Source organism: Quercus robur, chromosome 6 (assembly GCF_932294415.1).
Source record: "Quercus robur chromosome 6, dhQueRobu3.1, whole genome shotgun sequence".
NCBI classification, from domain to species: Eukaryota; Viridiplantae; Streptophyta; class Magnoliopsida; order Fagales; family Fagaceae; genus Quercus; species Quercus robur.
In genome coordinates this window covers 52,697,215-52,716,768 of record NC_065539.1, presented here as the reverse complement: position 1 = coordinate 52,716,768, position 19,554 = coordinate 52,697,215, and the positions used below count along the sequence as shown (strand labels likewise).

Genomic DNA, 19,554 nt, shown 5'->3' with positions numbered 1-19,554 from the left:
TCTTATTTAATTTCTATTATTACATGAGAACATCTCCTTTTAGTTATGAATTAGAGTTTGATTAGTTTTAAGTTTAAATATATTGCTATGATTGTGTTTAATTATTGATTATTGATTTAATTTTTTAAGTGAATATAATAGTTGATTTTATTGCACTGTAAAGTTTTTAATGTTCCCTATATTGGTCATATTTATTTTTTATTTTTTACTTCTCCTTACAACCTCTTTGTTTTCCAACTAATAGTTACTAATTGACATCTCTCTCTCTCTCCATAAGCAACCTACTGTTTTCCAAAATTTGATAAAGATTATATTGCATTAAATATGTATTGTAGTTTTTTTTTTTTTTTTCCATTTAATTTTGCTACCCTTAAGTTAGTATATTCATAACTATTAGTTTCTTTATATTATATTTGGTTTGATTTCCTCATTATTATTATTATTTTTTAATTTAGTGTTTGTTTCCCAATTGGCATCTGTTTAGTATTATATTTTTTCTTTGATGTATTGGGTTTGAGAATGAGTGTGTCCCTAGTATTACTCCACTTTATGAGGACACTTTTATTTATTGAATTTAAGTAAAATTTTAATTTTTTTAAATAAAAAGGAGAGAAAAATATAAATAATTTAATGATATAGAAGATGTGGGAGATGAATAGTGATATTAAGGTAGAAGGTAGTTGGGAGATGAAAAGATAAAGGAATGGAAAAAGCTTGGACAAAGTGTAAATGTAAAAAAAAAAAAAAAAAAAAAAAGGTACAATTTTTTAAGGATAATTTTATTTTAAAATAAAAAAGAGAGAAAATATAAATAATTTAATGATGTGAAAGATGTGACTGAATTTAAATGTTAAATAACATAAGATGCGAAGAAGAAAAAAAGTAAAAATAAAATATATAACAATAAATACCAATAAAGAGAACAATTGCATATAAAAGATTTTTGTTCTTTCTTATAACTCTAATTAAGATTGATGGTTTTTTTTTTTTAATATGCGTTTTAGTATTGTGTTTTTTAATTTCCCATCAGAAAGTCTTTTCTTTCCCTTTTATAATTTTGGTTTGGATTAATACTTAGTTGTTTTTGGAAATAGAGATTTGAATATGCCTACCAATTATTTGACTAATCAATTATTATAAAATTTTTTTTATTTCTTTAGTTTTATTTTAATTTTGGTTAAGTTAACATTGTAATTTTGTGATGATTTTTTATTATTATGATAATTTCCTCATTCCTTAAGAGATGAGTTGTATACTAAGCAAATGTAACACACTACAACAAAGTTAGAAGAATAGGGTTCACCTTAAAACATATTAATGAAATGCACACACAAAATATATAAAAATGATATATTTGTAGAGATAAAAAGATTAAAAGAAAATAAGTGTAAAAGTCTTTTTTTTTTTTTTTTGAAAAAAAGACAATGCTTGAAATAATTGTTACTTTTTATATATTACACTTCATTGCATAATATTTATATTTTCACGCATCGCGCAAGTCTGCGGCTAGTTTCCTATAAAAACTAAATGATTCTACAAGTCTTCTATTGGGAATAAATTATAATCTTAGGTTGCTAAATGCAAATGTAGTAGAAACATGGTGAGAGAGAATAATGGGTTGTGCTCATGATTAGTGTAATAAGCATGTGATATGATTGTGGGCTTCCTTTATAATAGGACCTTTTGTTACTCTTAGAGCAAACAAAATGACACCCTTATCCCCACACAAAATGTTTTCCTATAATGACAAGTTTTATCTTTTAACCTCTAAGAAATGCAATGCAATGGCCAAAGGATATGCCCCTTTAATATATTGTCTCTAATCAAATAAACAAAGGCCCATGTCCCTTTAGGTACAGGTTTATATGGAATTCAATTGTTTTCATTTTTTTTTTCTCTATAAGAAAGAATCATCAACCTTAACTAACCAAAAAAAAAAAAAAAATCATCAACATTAATTAGAGTTATAAGAAAGAACAAAAATAGGATAACATTTAACAATTAAAGAGAAAAAAAAATTAAAAACAAATCTAAATGGCATTAACCAATGTGGAGTTTTAAAGAACTCTTGGTTTACCTAGAATATAATAAAGAAAATAAAAAATGAGACTAATACTAATTCTAGGAAACATATATAGAGAAATAGAAATAAGGATGCTAATTAAAGAACATTGGCAATACCATCAATCCCGTTTGAAGCTTAATCATAGCTCCACTAATTTGCTAACTTTAAACTTTTGGCTGGTATATATTCAGGCGTTCTCCAATGCCGTAAAATTCCTTATTGTCTGGTTTTAGTTGAATTCCGGCAAACTACCCGATTAAATTAAGTGAGAAAATGAGCATAATGATTCTAGCGTAGACAAGAGAGAGAGAGAGAGAGAGAGAGAGAATTCCCAAAGATTAGTAATTTGGCATAAATAGAAGAATGTATAAAAAATTCATTGAAAAATTGAGAGAGAAAGAGAGAGAGAGAACCTTTTTTTGAATTCCGGCAAACTACCCGATTAAATTAAGTGAGAAAATGAGCATAATAATTCTAGTGTAGAAAAAGAAAGAAAGAAAAAAAAAAGAATACAAAAGAAAGGATTCCCAAAGATTAGTAATTTGGCATAAATAGAAGAATGTATAAAAAATTCATCAAAAAATTGAGAGAGAGAGATAGAACCTTTTTTTGTGAGAGAAAATCATGTATAGAATGGAATAGATAGTTACAAATTTATAGTAAGAGAGTGTGAATAAGAAGAGACAAAATAAAGGATGATGAAGAGAAAGAAGAATAATAATATTTATGTAGAGGGTAGTGGGGAGATGAAAAGAAAAAGAATAATATTTATGTAAAGGGTAGTGGAGAGATGAAAAGGTAAGGGTGGAGAAATATTGGAAAAAGTGTAAATATTAAAATAAAATAAAAAGTAAATGTTAAAAATAATTATAGGAAAATTAGAAAGAAAATGATAATAAGATGGACACTGACATGGCTCAACTGGAGCGTAGCAACAATAAATGCTACGCTTCAGCTTTTAGATATATATAGATTTGTACTACAAGATGGGTGATGTTGAACCAACAACATAATCTTTCATTGAGTAAAGAGAGCATCAAAAAGTCAGTGCACAAAAAAATCCAAAATGTAGAAAAGCCCTAGTAGAAATCATAAGCGACAAAGACAAAATTGTGTGATAATCCGTCACGACGCTTGAGGCAAAACTTGTGCCTTAGGCCATGATTGAAGCCGCTATTTGGGCAAATTCCTTTGTTTAGGTCTTAAAATCTAAGTTTTTGCCATTTTTAATACTTTTTTTTTATTTCCATTATAACTTTTAAATTAAATTTTAGAATAATGTATTATCTATTTTAGGGCATCTCCTAGAAATATTAGTATTTAGTTTTGAAATTATCTCAATTTTGCCATCTAATTTTAGTGTGTTTTCTTAACTGCCCTAGGGTTTCTTTTACTACTTAAACACATTATAGCCTACAAGACAATTCAGACTTTTGTTCCTATATTTTCTGGTACTCCAAACTATCTCTCCTTGTGGATTTGAAGAGTGGTTATTTTCTTGAAGTAAACATATTTGGCTTCTTGTGGCTTCTGCCCAATTCAATAGATAACCTCATGCTACAATAATAGCCGCCTTAGTTGATTACTTTACCATGTCAAGAACTTTTGGTGACAACCAAAGAGTAAAATGAGTAAATGACCCTACATGCTGATCTGTCTTTGGTACAAGTTATGAGACCAGATACACAAGTTGTGGTTATTTTAATTAAGGGATTATACACACCCAAAGAAAATAGTCTAAACCCCTCGCATTAACCAAAAAATTGCTTCCCATTGTATGCGCAGGTATGGATATATCCTTGTGATTTGAAGAAAAATAAATGTCTTTGCTATTATAAAAAAATGTCGTGGCTGAAAGTTGAAATAAAAATAAAATAGGATTCTTCACATAAAACACATAAGATTCAAAGCAAGAAAAAATGGGAGATGGAATAGATTGTTTTGGCAACAGAGACTATTTTCACAATGAAATTTATGTGCGGTAATAGGCGAAAAGCACATTTTCGTCTATATATTTTCACGTGATTTTCACTTTGATCACTATTTTTTATTTTCACCGCCTTTAGTCCATATTTAGAAAAACGCCATCCATTTTAGTCCTTTCTGTCCATGCCCTAACGGCAAAATTCTAGATGATAGACGGAATGCATCGCTGGCACACTAAATGTTAACATCAACATTAAAATAATAATATAATATATTATTTAGCATTTTAAAAATGCCACGTCATTTTTTTAAAACAAAAAATTAATTTATGAATAAAAAATAAAAATAAAAATAAAAAAACTAATCTGAGCAACAACCCAGAAAAACTCAGCCATCACTCACTCAAGCCTAATCTGATGTGAGCAACAACTCAGAAAAACCCAGTCGCGTCCACATCCTCGACCTTACTCCCACTCCGTCCTCCTCTTTCATAGAACTCGCCTTCTTCGACACCGTCGACGGCATCTACAACGACTCTCTCCTTATCACCGTCGTAGCCAATGGCTCTCTCAAGATCTACGATCTATCTCTTCCCCCAACCTCCAACCCAATCCGCTCCCTCCACAAACGCTCTCGCAGGGTCTAGTCCGTTGTACCGTCAACTACAACCCCGTCCGCCGCTACTCCTTCATCTCCTCGTTGTGGGATGACTCCACCACTAACGCCCATTTCCGTTCACCAGTAAGAGAGGAAAAGAGAGAGGGTGAGTTAGAGAGAGAGAGAGTCTGAAATTGCATTTTGAAGAGAGAGCTTGAGAGAGTCTGAAGAATCTGATAAGGAATTTGGGGTTTTGAATGTGAAAAAAGTTCAAGCAAATGAAGTTGGGATTATGCTGTCTCGTTTGATCGTTGATTTCATGTTTCTGATGTCAGGGAAAGAACAATGGGTTACTAAAAATTTTTTTTTGATAAACACTGACTAGGTTTATTTACTTATTTTCCCATATCAAAAAAAATATTTTTGATAATAAAGAGTTTTCAGCTGATATTGTGTTTGGTTGCCAACAAAACAATGATTGGGATTGTTTGTTCTTACTCAAAATAAAGCTAGATCTCAATTCATATTATTTTTGGTTTTTATTTCTGTTTTTTCCTTTTTTTTTTCATTTAGTTAAAATTCATAAATTAATTTTTTGTTTTTAAAAAATGACGTGGCATTTTTAAAATGTTAAATAATATATTATATTATTATTTTAATGCTGACGTCAACATTTAGTGTGCCAGCGATGCACTCTGTCTGCAACCTAGGACTTTGTCGTTAGGGCAGTTACGGAAAGGACTAAAATGGATGGCGATTTTCTAAATAGGGACTAAAATCGGTGAAAATAAAAAATATGGACCAAAGTAGAAATCACGTGAAAATGTAAGGACGAAAATGTGCTTTTCACCTTATGCAATTTACAGAGCTTTGGGCTATTTGAAAACCAACACATTCTTAACATTTAATTTTTTTGGTTCCTAAAGTTTAGAATTTAACCTTATCACCTGAAATCAGTAGGACATCCATGTTATATTTGGAATGCACTTTCTAATCCTTAAAACTTAAAGTTGACTTTTGTATGATACTAAACAACTTGGAAGATGACTCAATAGCTGAATTCTAATTAATAGTAGAGAGATTCCTACTTTGTCACTAAAGGGTAAAGCTTGAGTCCAGTGCACTAAATCCGAAACAATATGGACCCATGCCAAATTTTAGACACAGTGCTTGCATCATATGGGTCTAGTGCTCTAGTGCACTTGACGCAAGTTGTCTATCACTAAAAAGAGTTGTGTGAAGTGTCAGCCAATTATAGTACAAGCCATGTGATGTGTGGTTGTAATGGGTAACATTATTGTACTAGTCTGTGCGTACAAGAAGATCTTTAGAGCCTTTGCTAATTGCTTGTATCATAAAAGGATACGAGTATGAAGTGAAAGAGCAGAACATAGGCTCTCTCTTTCCTTAATTATGTTAAACTTGTTTGAATTGAAGCTATAATTTCTATGTTTTTGCTCCCTAATTCATGTAGCTTCTTTTAACTTGTAGTTCTAATTCTTGGTCTTCTTAAGTTATAACCTGTTCTTTTCTTCCTAAACATTTAGCAATCATTTTAGTGTTTTGGAGTTAGCTACAAGAACAACGCATATAAATTAATATAATCAGATAGAAATCAACCAAAGCCCCTATCAATTTTCTGATGTAGATGAATTTATGGAATTGGCATGCAATGATCAAGTCATTCACACTAGCAAACTAAGGTACTACACTTCAAGAAAAGATGCACTTGATTATTTAAGGAAATTTCAATTCCTCACTCATGGTACAGAGCCATATGTTTGGAGGACCATCCAATTGGATTCATGTGTCAAACCAGGGTCTAACTATGAGATTGTAGAGGGCAAATCAGCTATGCTCTTGGACCAAAGTATTGGAACAAAGGTATAACTATAGTGGCAGTGAAATTGGTTATTTCTAGTGTGTTTGAAGAGTTTCTAGATATGGAGAGATTGGAATGCTCTACTAATGTGGATATTAAGGCCTCACAAAGGGTTTTGGAAAAGGCTCGGTTTGAAAAGGAATGTCTACTTAGGTAATATGTCATTGTCTATGGGAAGACGATTGATGTCATTATATATAGCTTTTTAAAAACTGACCAAGTAATTAATTGAAGGGGTTCTTTTCTTTTAACTCTCTCTCTCTCTCTCTCTCTCTCTCTCTCTCTCTCTCTCTCTCTCTCTCTCTCTCTCTCTCTCTCTCTCTCTCTCTCTCTCTCTCTCTCTCTCTCTGGGTGTTGCCAATTTGTATATTGATATTTGATCTATTGTTAAAAAGGTTGGCCTATCAATTTCTGTCAATGAGTTGAAGATGGACAAGCTTAACAGGCTTGAAAAGTTCTATTAACTCAGTTCTTTTCTAATGTTATGTTGGATTTCCTATGCTATACCACACAGTTGTGGGGTTCACTCACTGGAAAGAAATCATGCGTATATTCTATGTATGAAACAATAATGCAGCAACAAAAATTGGTATTATGTCACCATCTGTTTAGCAAATCAACATTGTTTTTTGCCAGTAAACTATACCACTCCTGTCGATTTCCTTTCCCCTTTTTTAGAGTTCTATGCCTTATTAACTAATATAAATAGATAAATTGGTATAATGATTTGGTTAGGTAAAAATGATGCAGAATGTTGCCAGTATGATCAGGAGCCATTAGGTAAAGACCAATCACAACAATACTAAAAGTTGCAATTGCTTGTATATGATATATGTATTTTATATGGGCTATTGCATGGCACTAAATTCTATGGTAGGGAATAACATTTTCTATACAAAATCACACATTTTCTTACAAATTAATTGTTGTGGATATAAAATTTGTAATCCCAAGAATATTCTACATGACAAGAAACAACATTCATAGCATGCATTTAAATTAGATTTTTTAAGAATGTCTTCTACCACTGGGTGCCTTGAGATTCATAAAATCGCATACAAATTAAAACAACAGTAACTGTGAACACATACTCAGCTAGGGGGATCAGCAAAAATAAGACTAAACATCACCATGTCTCTAGTCTTCCCCTTCAAATTCATATACTTTCTTGGAATACCTTCCCTCTAGAACACAGCCTTTTCTAACACCCTCTGGCACCCCACATTTTCAACAAGAACTAGAGCTTCAAGTCTCTCCAAGTGTGGCTACTCACTAAATATAGTATTAGCCACCAGCTTAACTGCTTTAGGTGCAATTCCTTTGACCAATTACTTGTAGCCCAAAGCATAGCCAAGTTCACCTCTGCACTCATCATTGGGGCAGAGGTATAACCATCAATGATAGTGAAAATGGTTATTTCTAGTGTGTTTGAAGAGTTTCTAGGTATGGAAAGATTGGAAGGCTTTGTTAGTGTAGATATTAGGGCCTCACAAAGGGTTTTGGAAAAAGTTGGGTTTCAAAAGGAAGGTGAACTTAGGAAATATGTCATTGTAATTGGGAAGACTATTGATGTTATTGTGTTGCAAATTTGTTTTTCAATTTAGTTCTTTATTTTGATCTATTGAAAAAGAGGATACATATATTCAATATATGAAATAATCATTGTACATGCGACGACAATAACTACTGGTATCATGACATGAGCAAATCTACGTTTCTTTTTCTTTTTTGTTAGTAAATCAACAACTTAAATTAAGCCATTCTTGTCAATTTCTGTTTCCCTCTTTAGAGTTATGTGCACCATGTATATAGATATATAATTGGTACAAAGATTTAGTTAGATAAAAATGATGCAGAAAGTTGATTGTGTGATTAGAATTCTATCCCACCCTGGAAAAGCTGGCCATAAGGAGCCAAAGACAAGGCCCAAAAGTACTAAAAATAAATACAAGATAAACTCAGTTCCTTTGCACTCCATAATAATAAGTAATTGCCCTTTTTAGTCTTTTTGATCTGACATCAAGTGTTTGGTATATGTTCTTTCTCATCATGGATATTTGGCTCCTAATAATAGTAAAATAATATGTATGTTAGGGAAGAAGATTTACATGATGTTAAATTTTAGGGGAAGGTCCATTGCAGTTGCTTTGCACTATTGGAAAGACTTGCAGCAGGGACCGAATCTTTGAGACCCCATTACCATTACATACAGGAATTTTGTGGGTTTCAAGTTCAACTGTCATTCATGCCTGAGAAGCATATTATATGTGCATTTTACATGGTATATGTATTCTGTACTTCAACCAATACAAATTTTATATGCTAGATGGCCTGGCACTAAACAAATTTCCTATGTACGATTAATCTGTTGCTATCTTATGGAAAGATTGTAGTAGGAATAACATTTTTTTTTTAAACAAATATTATATGTTATGGATATAAATTTTTATAATCTCAAGAATGTTCTATATGACAAGAGAGAACATTCAAAGCATTTGAATAGAATTTTAATTAATGTTTTCTGCTGGTGGGTGGCTTAAGATTCATAAATCACATACAAATTAAAACAAAAACAAAAACTTTAAACAAATAGTCAGCTCTTGGGATCAAAAGAAAGAAGACTAAACATCACCAGGTCTCTAGTTTTCCCCTTCAAAAGCATATACTTCCTTAGAACACCTTCCCTTTGAAACCCAGCCTTCTCTAGCACCCTTTGGGATCCCGGATTTTCTACATCAACTATAGCTTCAAGCCTTTCCAAGTGTGGCCATTCAGCAAATATAGTATTAGCCACCTGCTTAACTGCTTTAGTTGCAATCCCTCTACCCCAGTACTTGGAGCCCAAAACATAGCCAAGTTCACCTCTACACTTATCATTGCCTGAATTTTTAGTCACTGAAATGGCACCAATGGGCTGGCCATTAAGGCAAATTGCCCTGAACCATGGGTGAGGAATAACTTTAGTATTTATAAAGTTGATTGCATCTTCTTTGTTAGTGTAAGGTTCCCATGAGCAAAAGCGAGTCACTTTCTCATCTGTAGCCCACACCATGAAATCATCTATGTCAGAAAGCTCCAATGGCCGAAGAGTGATCTCACCTGTGAATTCATTTCCACCTCCTTCCATTGGTACTTCTTGATGATAATGATTATGTAGCAGGGGTTTGTATGAATTTTGAGCCTGGCTGACAGGACTATGTAAGAAAGAAGGTACAAAAGAAAGAGTAAAGACTCACTTGGAAAGTGTGCGAGGGTGTCGGCCTTTTATACAAGAGAATGATCCACAAGAAGTTGCCTGGAAGCAGAGGTTATTCAAGTCAATCCACTAGACCAATTCTGCATTACTTGGAGTGACGACCAAGTTGGGGTTTGTGTTTACTAGAGAGTTAACCTGATGCTGCTTGCTATAATAGCCGCCTTTGTTGACTACTTTTCCATAGCAAGAAGTTTAGGTGACAACAACGCATATTATTGCATTTCAGAGAAATTACAAATGGTTTGTTGTCTATATCCCACTAGTGTGAATACTCATCGATTAGGTCTAACCCAATTGACAATGAGAGGATTCACACTTGACCATCTTATGAGACCATTATCTCATTGCATATAGTCCCACATACATGGGATTCAGACTCTAGGGGGTTTGTACTTGGAGTGGTGAGCAAGTTGTAGTTTATTTAATTGCAAATACATATATAATGCTTCTCATGGCCGCTTTATTGACTACTAACAGTCACTTTTTTGTTCTTATTGGGCCATTCACAATCAATGACATGGAGACCGTGAATTTGCATTATCTTATGCTCTTTTCCTCTGAAAATAAATAACAACCTTCGTGTCTTCCAACAAGACTCATGTGACCATACTGTCTTTAGAGTTGCAAAATATGAGACATTATATTCTTCTTTGTATCTTACAGCAAGTACTAAATTTCGACCAGTCCATGTTATATGAAGAAAGTGTACAGCTCTTTGAGTGCACGAGAAAAATTGTGGTAATTTTATAGAGTTAAAGCATTGGATATCTACAGGTCACAAATCACAATAAGCACACTGCTGATTACACCGTGACAAGTTCAATGAGTAGCAAATTAGTAGTCTAGTTGGAAGCCATATTTTGATAGGACACAATTATCTATCATGATAATTTGATTATAGCCAAAAGCTTTGTAGCTCAATTGGCATCTCCTAGTATTTCTAACAAAATCATATATTATGATGGAGTAGGAAGTGTGCACACACGATACGTGCGTTTATAACAAAATAACAAATAATTGAAGGAGAGAAACTTTAGTATATTTTCCTAGCAAAGAGAAAATCAATTAATCAATGAAAGCATAAAGGGTAGGGTTCACCATTTCTGTTTACCTTTGATTGAATGGTATCAAAGCATTCCCTTAAATGCTCTAAAGTAGAACGATCAAAAAGAAGTGAGAAAGAAAAGATAACTGAGGAAAAACACAGTATGTTTACATTCTTCTTGGTCTGGTTATAGTAGCATATTAAAATTAGAAGAAGGGGTAAAACAAAAAAGTTATTTTTCTTAGATACGTTTAGTAAAACAAAGAAGTCATTTTTCTTAGATACGTTTACACACCTACAAAGTAGGTTTTACTGCTTCTTGGGTTGTTAGTCGTTACTATAAATTAGGGTGTGAGAGTTGACTCCGTAAGCATACAAACCTTTTTTATTTTATTTTAGTTCTTTAACCGTATTATTTGACTTTCTATTGGTTGGTCTATCTAATGATGATAATTAGGGAGGTTAGAAATATGAGACCAAGTGAGGAATCCCCATTCTACAGCAGCGTAGATAGTACACGAATTGAGCTAACTAATGGCAGCATTATAAGCATTGCTTATTTGAATATTACAGGTCATTCTATTACCTCACTACTTGAAAATTGATGGGATAAAAGACATTCCTTTCGGGTTTTTTTCCCCTCTCACAAAGAAGTGCATAAAATTGAAATAAATTTCAAGCGTCTAACAAAGCATATGCTAGATCTATTATACTATGCCTATAGCTGTCACTCATGTATCTGGAGTCCCTCCTTTAGGCAATATGCTCTGCCAAAGTAAGAATCTTGACATGCTTTTTCTTCCTTAGCTCATGAGGGACGGGCCCAAAAACTCTTGTCCCAATTGGTTGCCCTTGCTTGTCAACAAGCACCACAGCGTTGTCATCAAACTTAACCTCACTGCCATCACAGCGGCCGCGTTGCATGGCAGCACGCACAACCACACCATATACAACCTTTCCTTTCTTGACTTTTCCATTTGGATGGGCTTCCTTGACTGACGCAACTATTGTGTCTCCCAATCTTGCACCTTTCTTCCCCTTTAAAGCTTGTATGCACATCACCTTTTTTGCCCCCGAGTTGTCCACAACTTTGAGAACAGTCCTCATCTGAATGAAAGTCCTTTGTTGCTGTGAAATTGCAAAGAACAAACTAAGGCAAAATCCAGAGGAGATAAAAACAGCGGACCTTTATCAGGGTTTCTTTTAATCTTTCAAATAAATTGTAGGCACTAGGCAATTTTTAGAACATCCTTATAGCCTTCCAAAGGGAGATGGCTAACATTATTTAGCTACCATTTGGGGCAGATGTAATAAGAACCAAATTTAATATAGGCTTGGTCAAAAATATATTTTCAACCCCCATCAAATACCACCTTGAATTCAGAAAATCCAAGCAGGTTTCCTGCTCTGACTCTGGATGTGAATATATCTACCCAGGCTCCCAGAGGAATAAACTTGTCTGGCCTACTGAGAATCAAAAGGTTCAATTCATGTATGTCATATATTTTTGACAGAATATTTTCAAAAGATATCTCAGGTAAAAATAAATTACGCAAACTGACAAAAACCACATAATTATGCCTCTTCTACTATAACCATGCCCAGGTAGGATTGCCACTGCTAGACAACCCCTTACCCATTTTCAGTCAGCTAAAAAAAAGCATAATCATGACTCTTCCTCATAATTAGCCCATCAAAAGCTGCTCCTCGGTCCATCTCATTATGCCTATTCTATGCATAGTACTGTTCAAGATTACAAAGAAATTACTTCCATTTATCAACCATCCAAACAATACAAGATCTCAAAGAATATTGCATGAGAACCAAAAGAAAATTTTCTACAATTATAACTATAAAAATAATATTTAAGTAAATTAAAATATATAAAATAAAAATAAAAATAAAAAATAAAAAACTACAACAGTGGAGGAAAACACTGACCTGAAATAAGGGATTACCGCATGTTATCTCATGTGATGTGCTAAGTAAACCAGAAAAGTTGTTACTGAGGCCCCCTAGCAATTGACGGCCCACTAGTAGTTTTTTTCCCCCAATGCATTGAATAAGATGCAGTGAGCCAACCAGATAAAAAATTCAGAGTCCAAAACTATAAATATGTCTTCATAGGATGAAATGCAGTTTCCACATATTCCAAGACATGCATCACACAAATATGGACTGTGCAAACATAGCATAGACAGGAAAGAAAGAACAAGGCAAGAAACTTAATTAATCCAAGCTTGGCATGGTTCACATCCAATCAGCCAATTTACATCAGATACTAAGCAAGGAGCAACCATTCAATTCCCCCCACCAAAAAAAAGAGCAGCCCTCCAATGGGCACCACAACTCCACACCAAGTGAACCAACAGTTATTCGCCACATAATTAGAAAATCAAGTCAGCAGCATGTCATCCCTTAAAGAAGAGAGTGTCCATGCACAACCCAAAACTTCTATTATATCAAATGCTCATTGGCATACTTGCTGTGTAGGTGTGGTGACTTCAACATGCATGCTCTTAAGCAAAAAACTGGACTTGTTTTATAACCAGAACTTCTGCACATAATAGAGGCAGGCATCCTCTTAATCAATCAGCTAGAAACTTTTAAAATCAACTATTTCTTATGCACCTCATTTTAAATTATCGTGAAATCCTAGATAAGTGAACCATTTGTGTAGAAAGCATGCTAGGTTATAGCCAAATCAGCTATCTACAAGACATGGCAGTCTATGTGATTGAACCTTCATGAACTCTTTTGTCCCAACAGTGTATAGTTACAAGCTCCAGATCAATTCTTCAAAATCATTCATGTACTAATACAAATAGGGTTTCTAGATTCACAACACAGGATTTTAACATCCATGGACTATCATTACAACATATGATTATAGAGTACTCCCAAAGAAGCAAAGAAATATTAATTGATCTGATGGTATTCGAAATTCAGATTTAACAACCATACATGTCAATTTCTCCCATGTATGCAAACATGAGCAATGCACAAAACTACCTGGTAGGATGTTGGTTATGGTCTGATGTTTTGTGTATACTTCATTCCTCACCTTTGCTTTCTTTAAATTTCCTTATTTTTGTGGTAGGGATAATTAAATTACCAACGGAGGTCATTTAGTTCTTGGATTACGCACTGCAAGAAACATATTAAGAACCAAGACTCTTGTACTCACAAAGGTGACTTTCTAACTCTATATGAGACCAACAAGGAAGTATTAGTAGCTAATGAATTCTCGCTGAAGGTTATAATAGTAAGTTAGATATCTACCTCTAATTCTCACCAACTTCAAAGTTGCTTGGATTCTAATTCCTTCTATTGAAGCCAATTCAATTAAGCACCAATAGTTTCAAAAGCATACAGTTGACTCACATGAATGAAATTTAGCTTTGGCTAAATCACTAAATCTATTCAACCCAATCTTGAATGAGGCAAACCAATCATGAGTAAGACTCCACTTTCTTATTGGTGGTGAGTAATATAAAAGAATGCAAGTACAAAGACTAGAACCTAAGCTAATTTATTGAAGATTTGCTTAACCTGGTTTTGAACCTCAGTACTCGTATTCTCAATCTTACTACAAAGTTTAACAACATCAAGATTCAACACTCATTTGATTTCCCAGCTCAAGCTCATTTACACACCAAACTCATAAAGTAAATTAAAACCCTACATACATCTAAAAAAAATGTATCAGCCTAATGCATTACCACCCAAACAATTGTAGATTCACATAAATAATATTTCAACAAGAAGTTATTATTACCTCTTCCCATACATTAAATTAAGAACAAGTACCAGGAAAAGGAACAGCTTAACAACCTATGAACAAGCATTTCAATCAATGCACTCACATATCATATCATATCAATTAAACCCATATGAACTGCATGACTAAAATCTACATTTAAACAAACCAAAGCATCAAAAGGCACAATATAAGCAACTTATGGGCCAAAAATTGAATCTTTAAGTATCAATCACACACCTTTAGACCATTTCGAAGCAAACCCAGAAGCCATCTTTGTACTTATCTATTATTCCCTGTGAATATGAGATTATATTACCATCAAAAGCATTCAATTAAATGATTGTCCATTGAAAAAAAAAAATTGACAGATTAACAATGACCCAAGTGACCAAACAACCAGGGCCGGCCCTTCCCTTAGGCGAGTTAGGCAATTGCCTAAGGCCCCCAAGTGGAAGGGGGCCCCAAAATTTTAGAAAAGAACCAACCGGGTAGTAGAGGAAAAAAAAAAAATATATATATATATATATATATATATATATATATATATATATTTAGTTTCAAATGAATTACAAAAATAATCTGGCACATCCTTTTAACCAAAAAAAAAACAAAAATTTTGGTAAATCCTATTAAACATTGGTTCTAAACAAAATCATTGACCAAAAATCAACCAGATAAACTACAAATCCGTTCTAAGAGATTAACCACAAAACAATCACAAATCAAAACAAATAAATCCACTCAAAACCCTAAAAATTTTACCTTTCTCTCTAGTCTCTGCTCTCCGCCTCTCTCTAGTCTCCAGTCTCCACTGTTCTGTCTCCAGCTGAACCACCTCAGCCTCTCTCTGATTCTCTGTTCTCCGCCTCTCTCAAGTCTCAACTGCTCACCTCACCTCAGGAATCAGGTATAAAATTATAAATATTTGGGCACAGGGCACTGCATTTTATTTGTTAAGAACTTAAGATAACTTTGTTTGTTTGGGCCCTCCCTGGCTGGTTTTGTAACTTTGTTTATCACTTATCAGTTTATCATTATGGCTGCCTGGACCCTCCCTGGACTGGGCGTTAAGTTTGGGCCTTCAAGGTTTTTTTTTTTTTTTTTTTTTTTTTAATTTTTTTGTTATTTTTTTATATTATTATTATTTTTTAAAGTCTGCATTTTTTTTTTTAGTTATAGATAGGATTTGTTTTTTGTTTGTTTGTTTTTTTTTTTTTTTTTTTTTTTTTTTTTGGTGGGTGGGCCTTATTAATAAGTCTTGTGTCAGTGTTATGGCTGTGCTTAAATTTTTGTTATGCTTGTGCTTATTTTTTTTTTTTTTCAATTTATGTAGGTTGAGATTGCTAAAAACTTGTTATTGTTCAGTGAAACTACAACAATACTTTTTATATAAATCAAGTTCTATTTCTCATTTGCTCTACACTTGAAAGTTATTTTTTTATTTTAGTCTTTATAAATATATTGTTTGATTAGAAATGTCTATTAGAAAATATATATTTGGATATGAAAAACTTAAAAAAAAAAAAGAAAAATTAATTGAGTCTCAAAAAGGATCAATGGATAAATTTGTTATTAATAATAAACAAAATATAACACAAAATTTAGATGAAAATATCACAAATGAGCAAAAAATTCACCAAAATAATTTAGATGAAGATGATGTTCAATTTTGCAATACAACAAATCTTGATAATGAACTTCAAAATAATTTAGAAGAAAATGAAAATAATTATGAAAAATATAATATAAAAATATTAAATAAACATTAATTTAATTAACATATAAGTATAAAAAAATGCCCAATTTTTAGTTCTCACCTTAGGACCCAAAATGTCTAGGGCCACCCCTATTTCCCTCTCATCCTCTCTCTACCTCAACCCACGTCACACCGTGCTCCATGGCTGATCACCAAGCTCTCCTTCTAAACCTCCATGGCCGGAGCTTTTTAAACCCATCACCTCTAATCATGCATCACTACTGAAACCCAGCCAAAATCAAATCACGACCACCACCACGGCCAAAACCCAGCCAAAATCAAATCGCAACAAAAACCCAGAAGCCCACCAAATCACAAATCAAATCACACCCACCGAAATCAAAACACAAAACCCACAAAACAACCAAAATCACAAAATGAAAACACTGAAAGTGAACCCACCATTAAAAAAACATATATTGGTTTTGTTATTATATTTTAAAAGAAGAATCATCTTGTTGAACTAATTTTAGATCCAAATTAATCAAACAAATAAATAAATAAACAAAAATCACACACCATAATCTGATGAAGTCTTGTGAGCCACAATTTCACTTAAATGGATCGTCTGAATTGAGAGGAAGAGATTTTCATAGTTTTTGGCTCGACAGCACAATCTTCGATTTCCTTTCTTGACGTGGCTTTCGCTCGCTCCTCTCCTATCAGCCTAGACGACGTATAAACAGAAATAAAAGGAAGAAAAACAAAGTACCGCATAAAAAAGAAGAAAAGAAAAATAGTGAGAGAAGAAAGACGAACTGAGATCAGGTGCACTGTCGCAGGTATTTTTTTAAAATTTTTTACTCTTTTTTTTAAAATTTTTTAACTCTCCTTTAATATATTTTATTTAATGGTTGAGATTGAAAGTTGTTTTTTCAACTTTTAATCTCAGCCATTAATTATAATTGCATCAGGGTATTGCACCTGAATCTGAAAAAGACAAAGAGATCTACAAATACACATACACATACAAATACACATACACATACACGTACACATACATAAGCACGTATAAACACATACACATACACATAAACATACATAAATATAAGCACGCATAAACACATACACATACACATACATAAGCACACATACACACACATACATAAACATACACATACACATATACATACACATACAAATACACATAAACATATACACACATACACATAAATATACATATACATAAACATAAACACACATACACAAAAACACGTATAAACTCAAATAAACGTAAACATACACACACATAAACTTAAATATAAACATAAACACACATAAATGCTCGATTTAGCACACTAAAGTAACTAACGAAATTGTTTGAGGATTAGTGTTAATTTGCAATTTTTTTTAGTCTATATGAAGGTTTAATTTTTTTCAGTCTGTATGTGTGTTTATGTCTATGTATGTTTATGTTTATGTGTGTGTGTTTATGTGTATGTGTGTTTATATTTGTTTGTTTTTGTTTATGTTTGTTTATGCGTGTTTATGTGTATGTGTGTTTATGTTTGTTTGTTTTTGTGTATGTTTGTTTGTATTTGTGTATGTTTGTTTGTGTTTGTGTTTGTGTTCATGTATGTTTATGTAAATATGTGTTTATGTTTATATTTATGTTTATGTAAATTTATGTTTATAAATATAAATATATATAAACATACACACATACATAAACATACACACGTACATACACACTCATACACATACACATACATAAACATACACACATATATAAACATACATAAATATAAATGAACATAAACATAAACACACATACACATAAATATAAACATAAACATACACATACACACACATAAACATACACATACACATACACATACACACTCATACACATACACATACATAAATACACATACACATACACATATATTTCTAATTCTCACCTTAGGCCCCAAAATGTCTAGGGCCGCCCCTACAAACAACGAAAAGAACAAATCCAAAAAAGAACAAGGAGATGGGACAAGCACCTCAAGTAGATCGAATCTCAACCAAACACAGACCCTTTTGCCACAGAGGTTTTGGGGTTGCGAAGAGAGGAGGGTTTAGTGAACAAGTGAACTGAAGAAGGTAAAGAAGATTTTGTGCTGTAAGTCGTTGAGCTAGTGGGCATGCATGAGTTATTGAGTTACATACAAGTCACAAGTCGTTTAGCCCAAAAAATAAATGGCCACTATTATAACAAGGGCAACTTATGAGTTAATGGAACATTTTATGAAAGTTTTAATACAACTTTTATAAGAAATATAAAAATTTGTAAAAAAAAATTTAGTTGCTTTTTTTCTTTCCCCATAAAAAGTTTTTCAAAATATTTAATAAAATATTGTTAGGACATCCATTCACTTTTCCTTATAATATATAGTCACTGCAATTATTTTTAAAATAGTAATAATAATTCTACTATACCACAAGTCACTAAATAAAGAGCTAGGTAACTTTAAAGCCAAAATAGGGGATTGCATAGGTTATATATTGGAAAATCCTAAAGCTGCAAACTATTTTACAAACGTTTTTATAAATTATTGATGAGGTAAATGGTTATTGATAAGTACAAAAATAGTATTAAAAGTGAGCTTAAATAAAAACCAGTAAAAATTTACCACATCGATGATATTGTAAAAATGTTCTAAAATGGTTTAGGACAGTAGTATTACGCAAACAAAAATAAACATGAGTACTGATAATGGCTAGCCATCTATGAAGGGATACAAATTGTGGATGTGGTTAGGCTTCAAGCTTTGATTGAGTTAGAGAACAGGGCTGCATATATTTAAATTGTGGCCGTGGTTATGCTTTAAGACTCACAAACACAGATTCATAATTCACAAAGACACAAACACACAGTCACAAAGCCAAAAAAAAATAACACAAGCACAGATTCACCAAAAAACAAACACCACAAGCACAGATTCTGAGATTTTGAAGGATAGATTAAATACTTGAGTCAGTTGGGTGTGAAGGCTGGAGCAGATCAAAGCCAGCAGCGGCGTCAAGGCGAGATGGGTCTCGCGTGGTGGCGGCGTGGGCAGCGGCAGAGTCTCTCTCAGTCTCTCTGTCTTGCGGGTAGCCTGGGTTTACATTTTTGAACTTACCCTTTTTCTTTTGTTTTTTCCTTTTTTTTTTTACATGTGGGCTGGCCAGCTGAGTTTTATATGTGGGCTGGCCGGCTGGGTTTTACAAATTTGGAGGGGGCCGAAGCTAAAAGTAAAAGGGCCCAAGTCTTTTTTTTTTTTTTTTTTTGAAAATTAA

The 19,554-nt window shown here is 33.0% G+C and overlaps 2 protein-coding genes and 1 pseudogene across 2 annotated transcripts; 1 reads left to right on the top strand and 2 right to left on the bottom strand.

Moving 5' to 3' along the window:
- Positions 1-5,872: 5,872 nt before the first annotated feature.
- LOC126690362 (uncharacterized) lies at positions 5,873-6,934 on the top strand (annotated as a pseudogene).
- Positions 6,935-8,951: 2,017 nt separating this feature from the next.
- On the bottom strand, positions 8,952-9,852 carry LOC126689441 (uncharacterized). The gene has a single exon (XM_050384635.1). The coding sequence runs from the start codon at positions 9,595-9,597 to the stop codon at positions 9,064-9,066; it is 534 nt and encodes a 177-aa protein (XP_050240592.1). The 5' UTR covers positions 9,598-9,852; the 3' UTR covers positions 8,952-9,063.
- Positions 9,853-11,293: 1,441 nt separating this feature from the next.
- On the bottom strand, positions 11,294-15,510 carry LOC126689440 (50S ribosomal protein HLP, mitochondrial-like). Its single transcript, XM_050384634.1, has 4 exons — positions 15,297-15,510; positions 14,772-14,827; positions 12,713-12,804; positions 11,294-11,899 (listed from the first exon to the last, which is right to left on the bottom strand). The coding sequence occupies exons 2-4, from the start codon at positions 14,803-14,805 to the stop codon at positions 11,525-11,527; spliced, it is 501 nt and encodes a 166-aa protein (XP_050240591.1). The 5' UTR covers positions 14,806-14,827; positions 15,297-15,510; the 3' UTR covers positions 11,294-11,524.
- Positions 15,511-19,554: the final 4,044 nt, after the last annotated feature.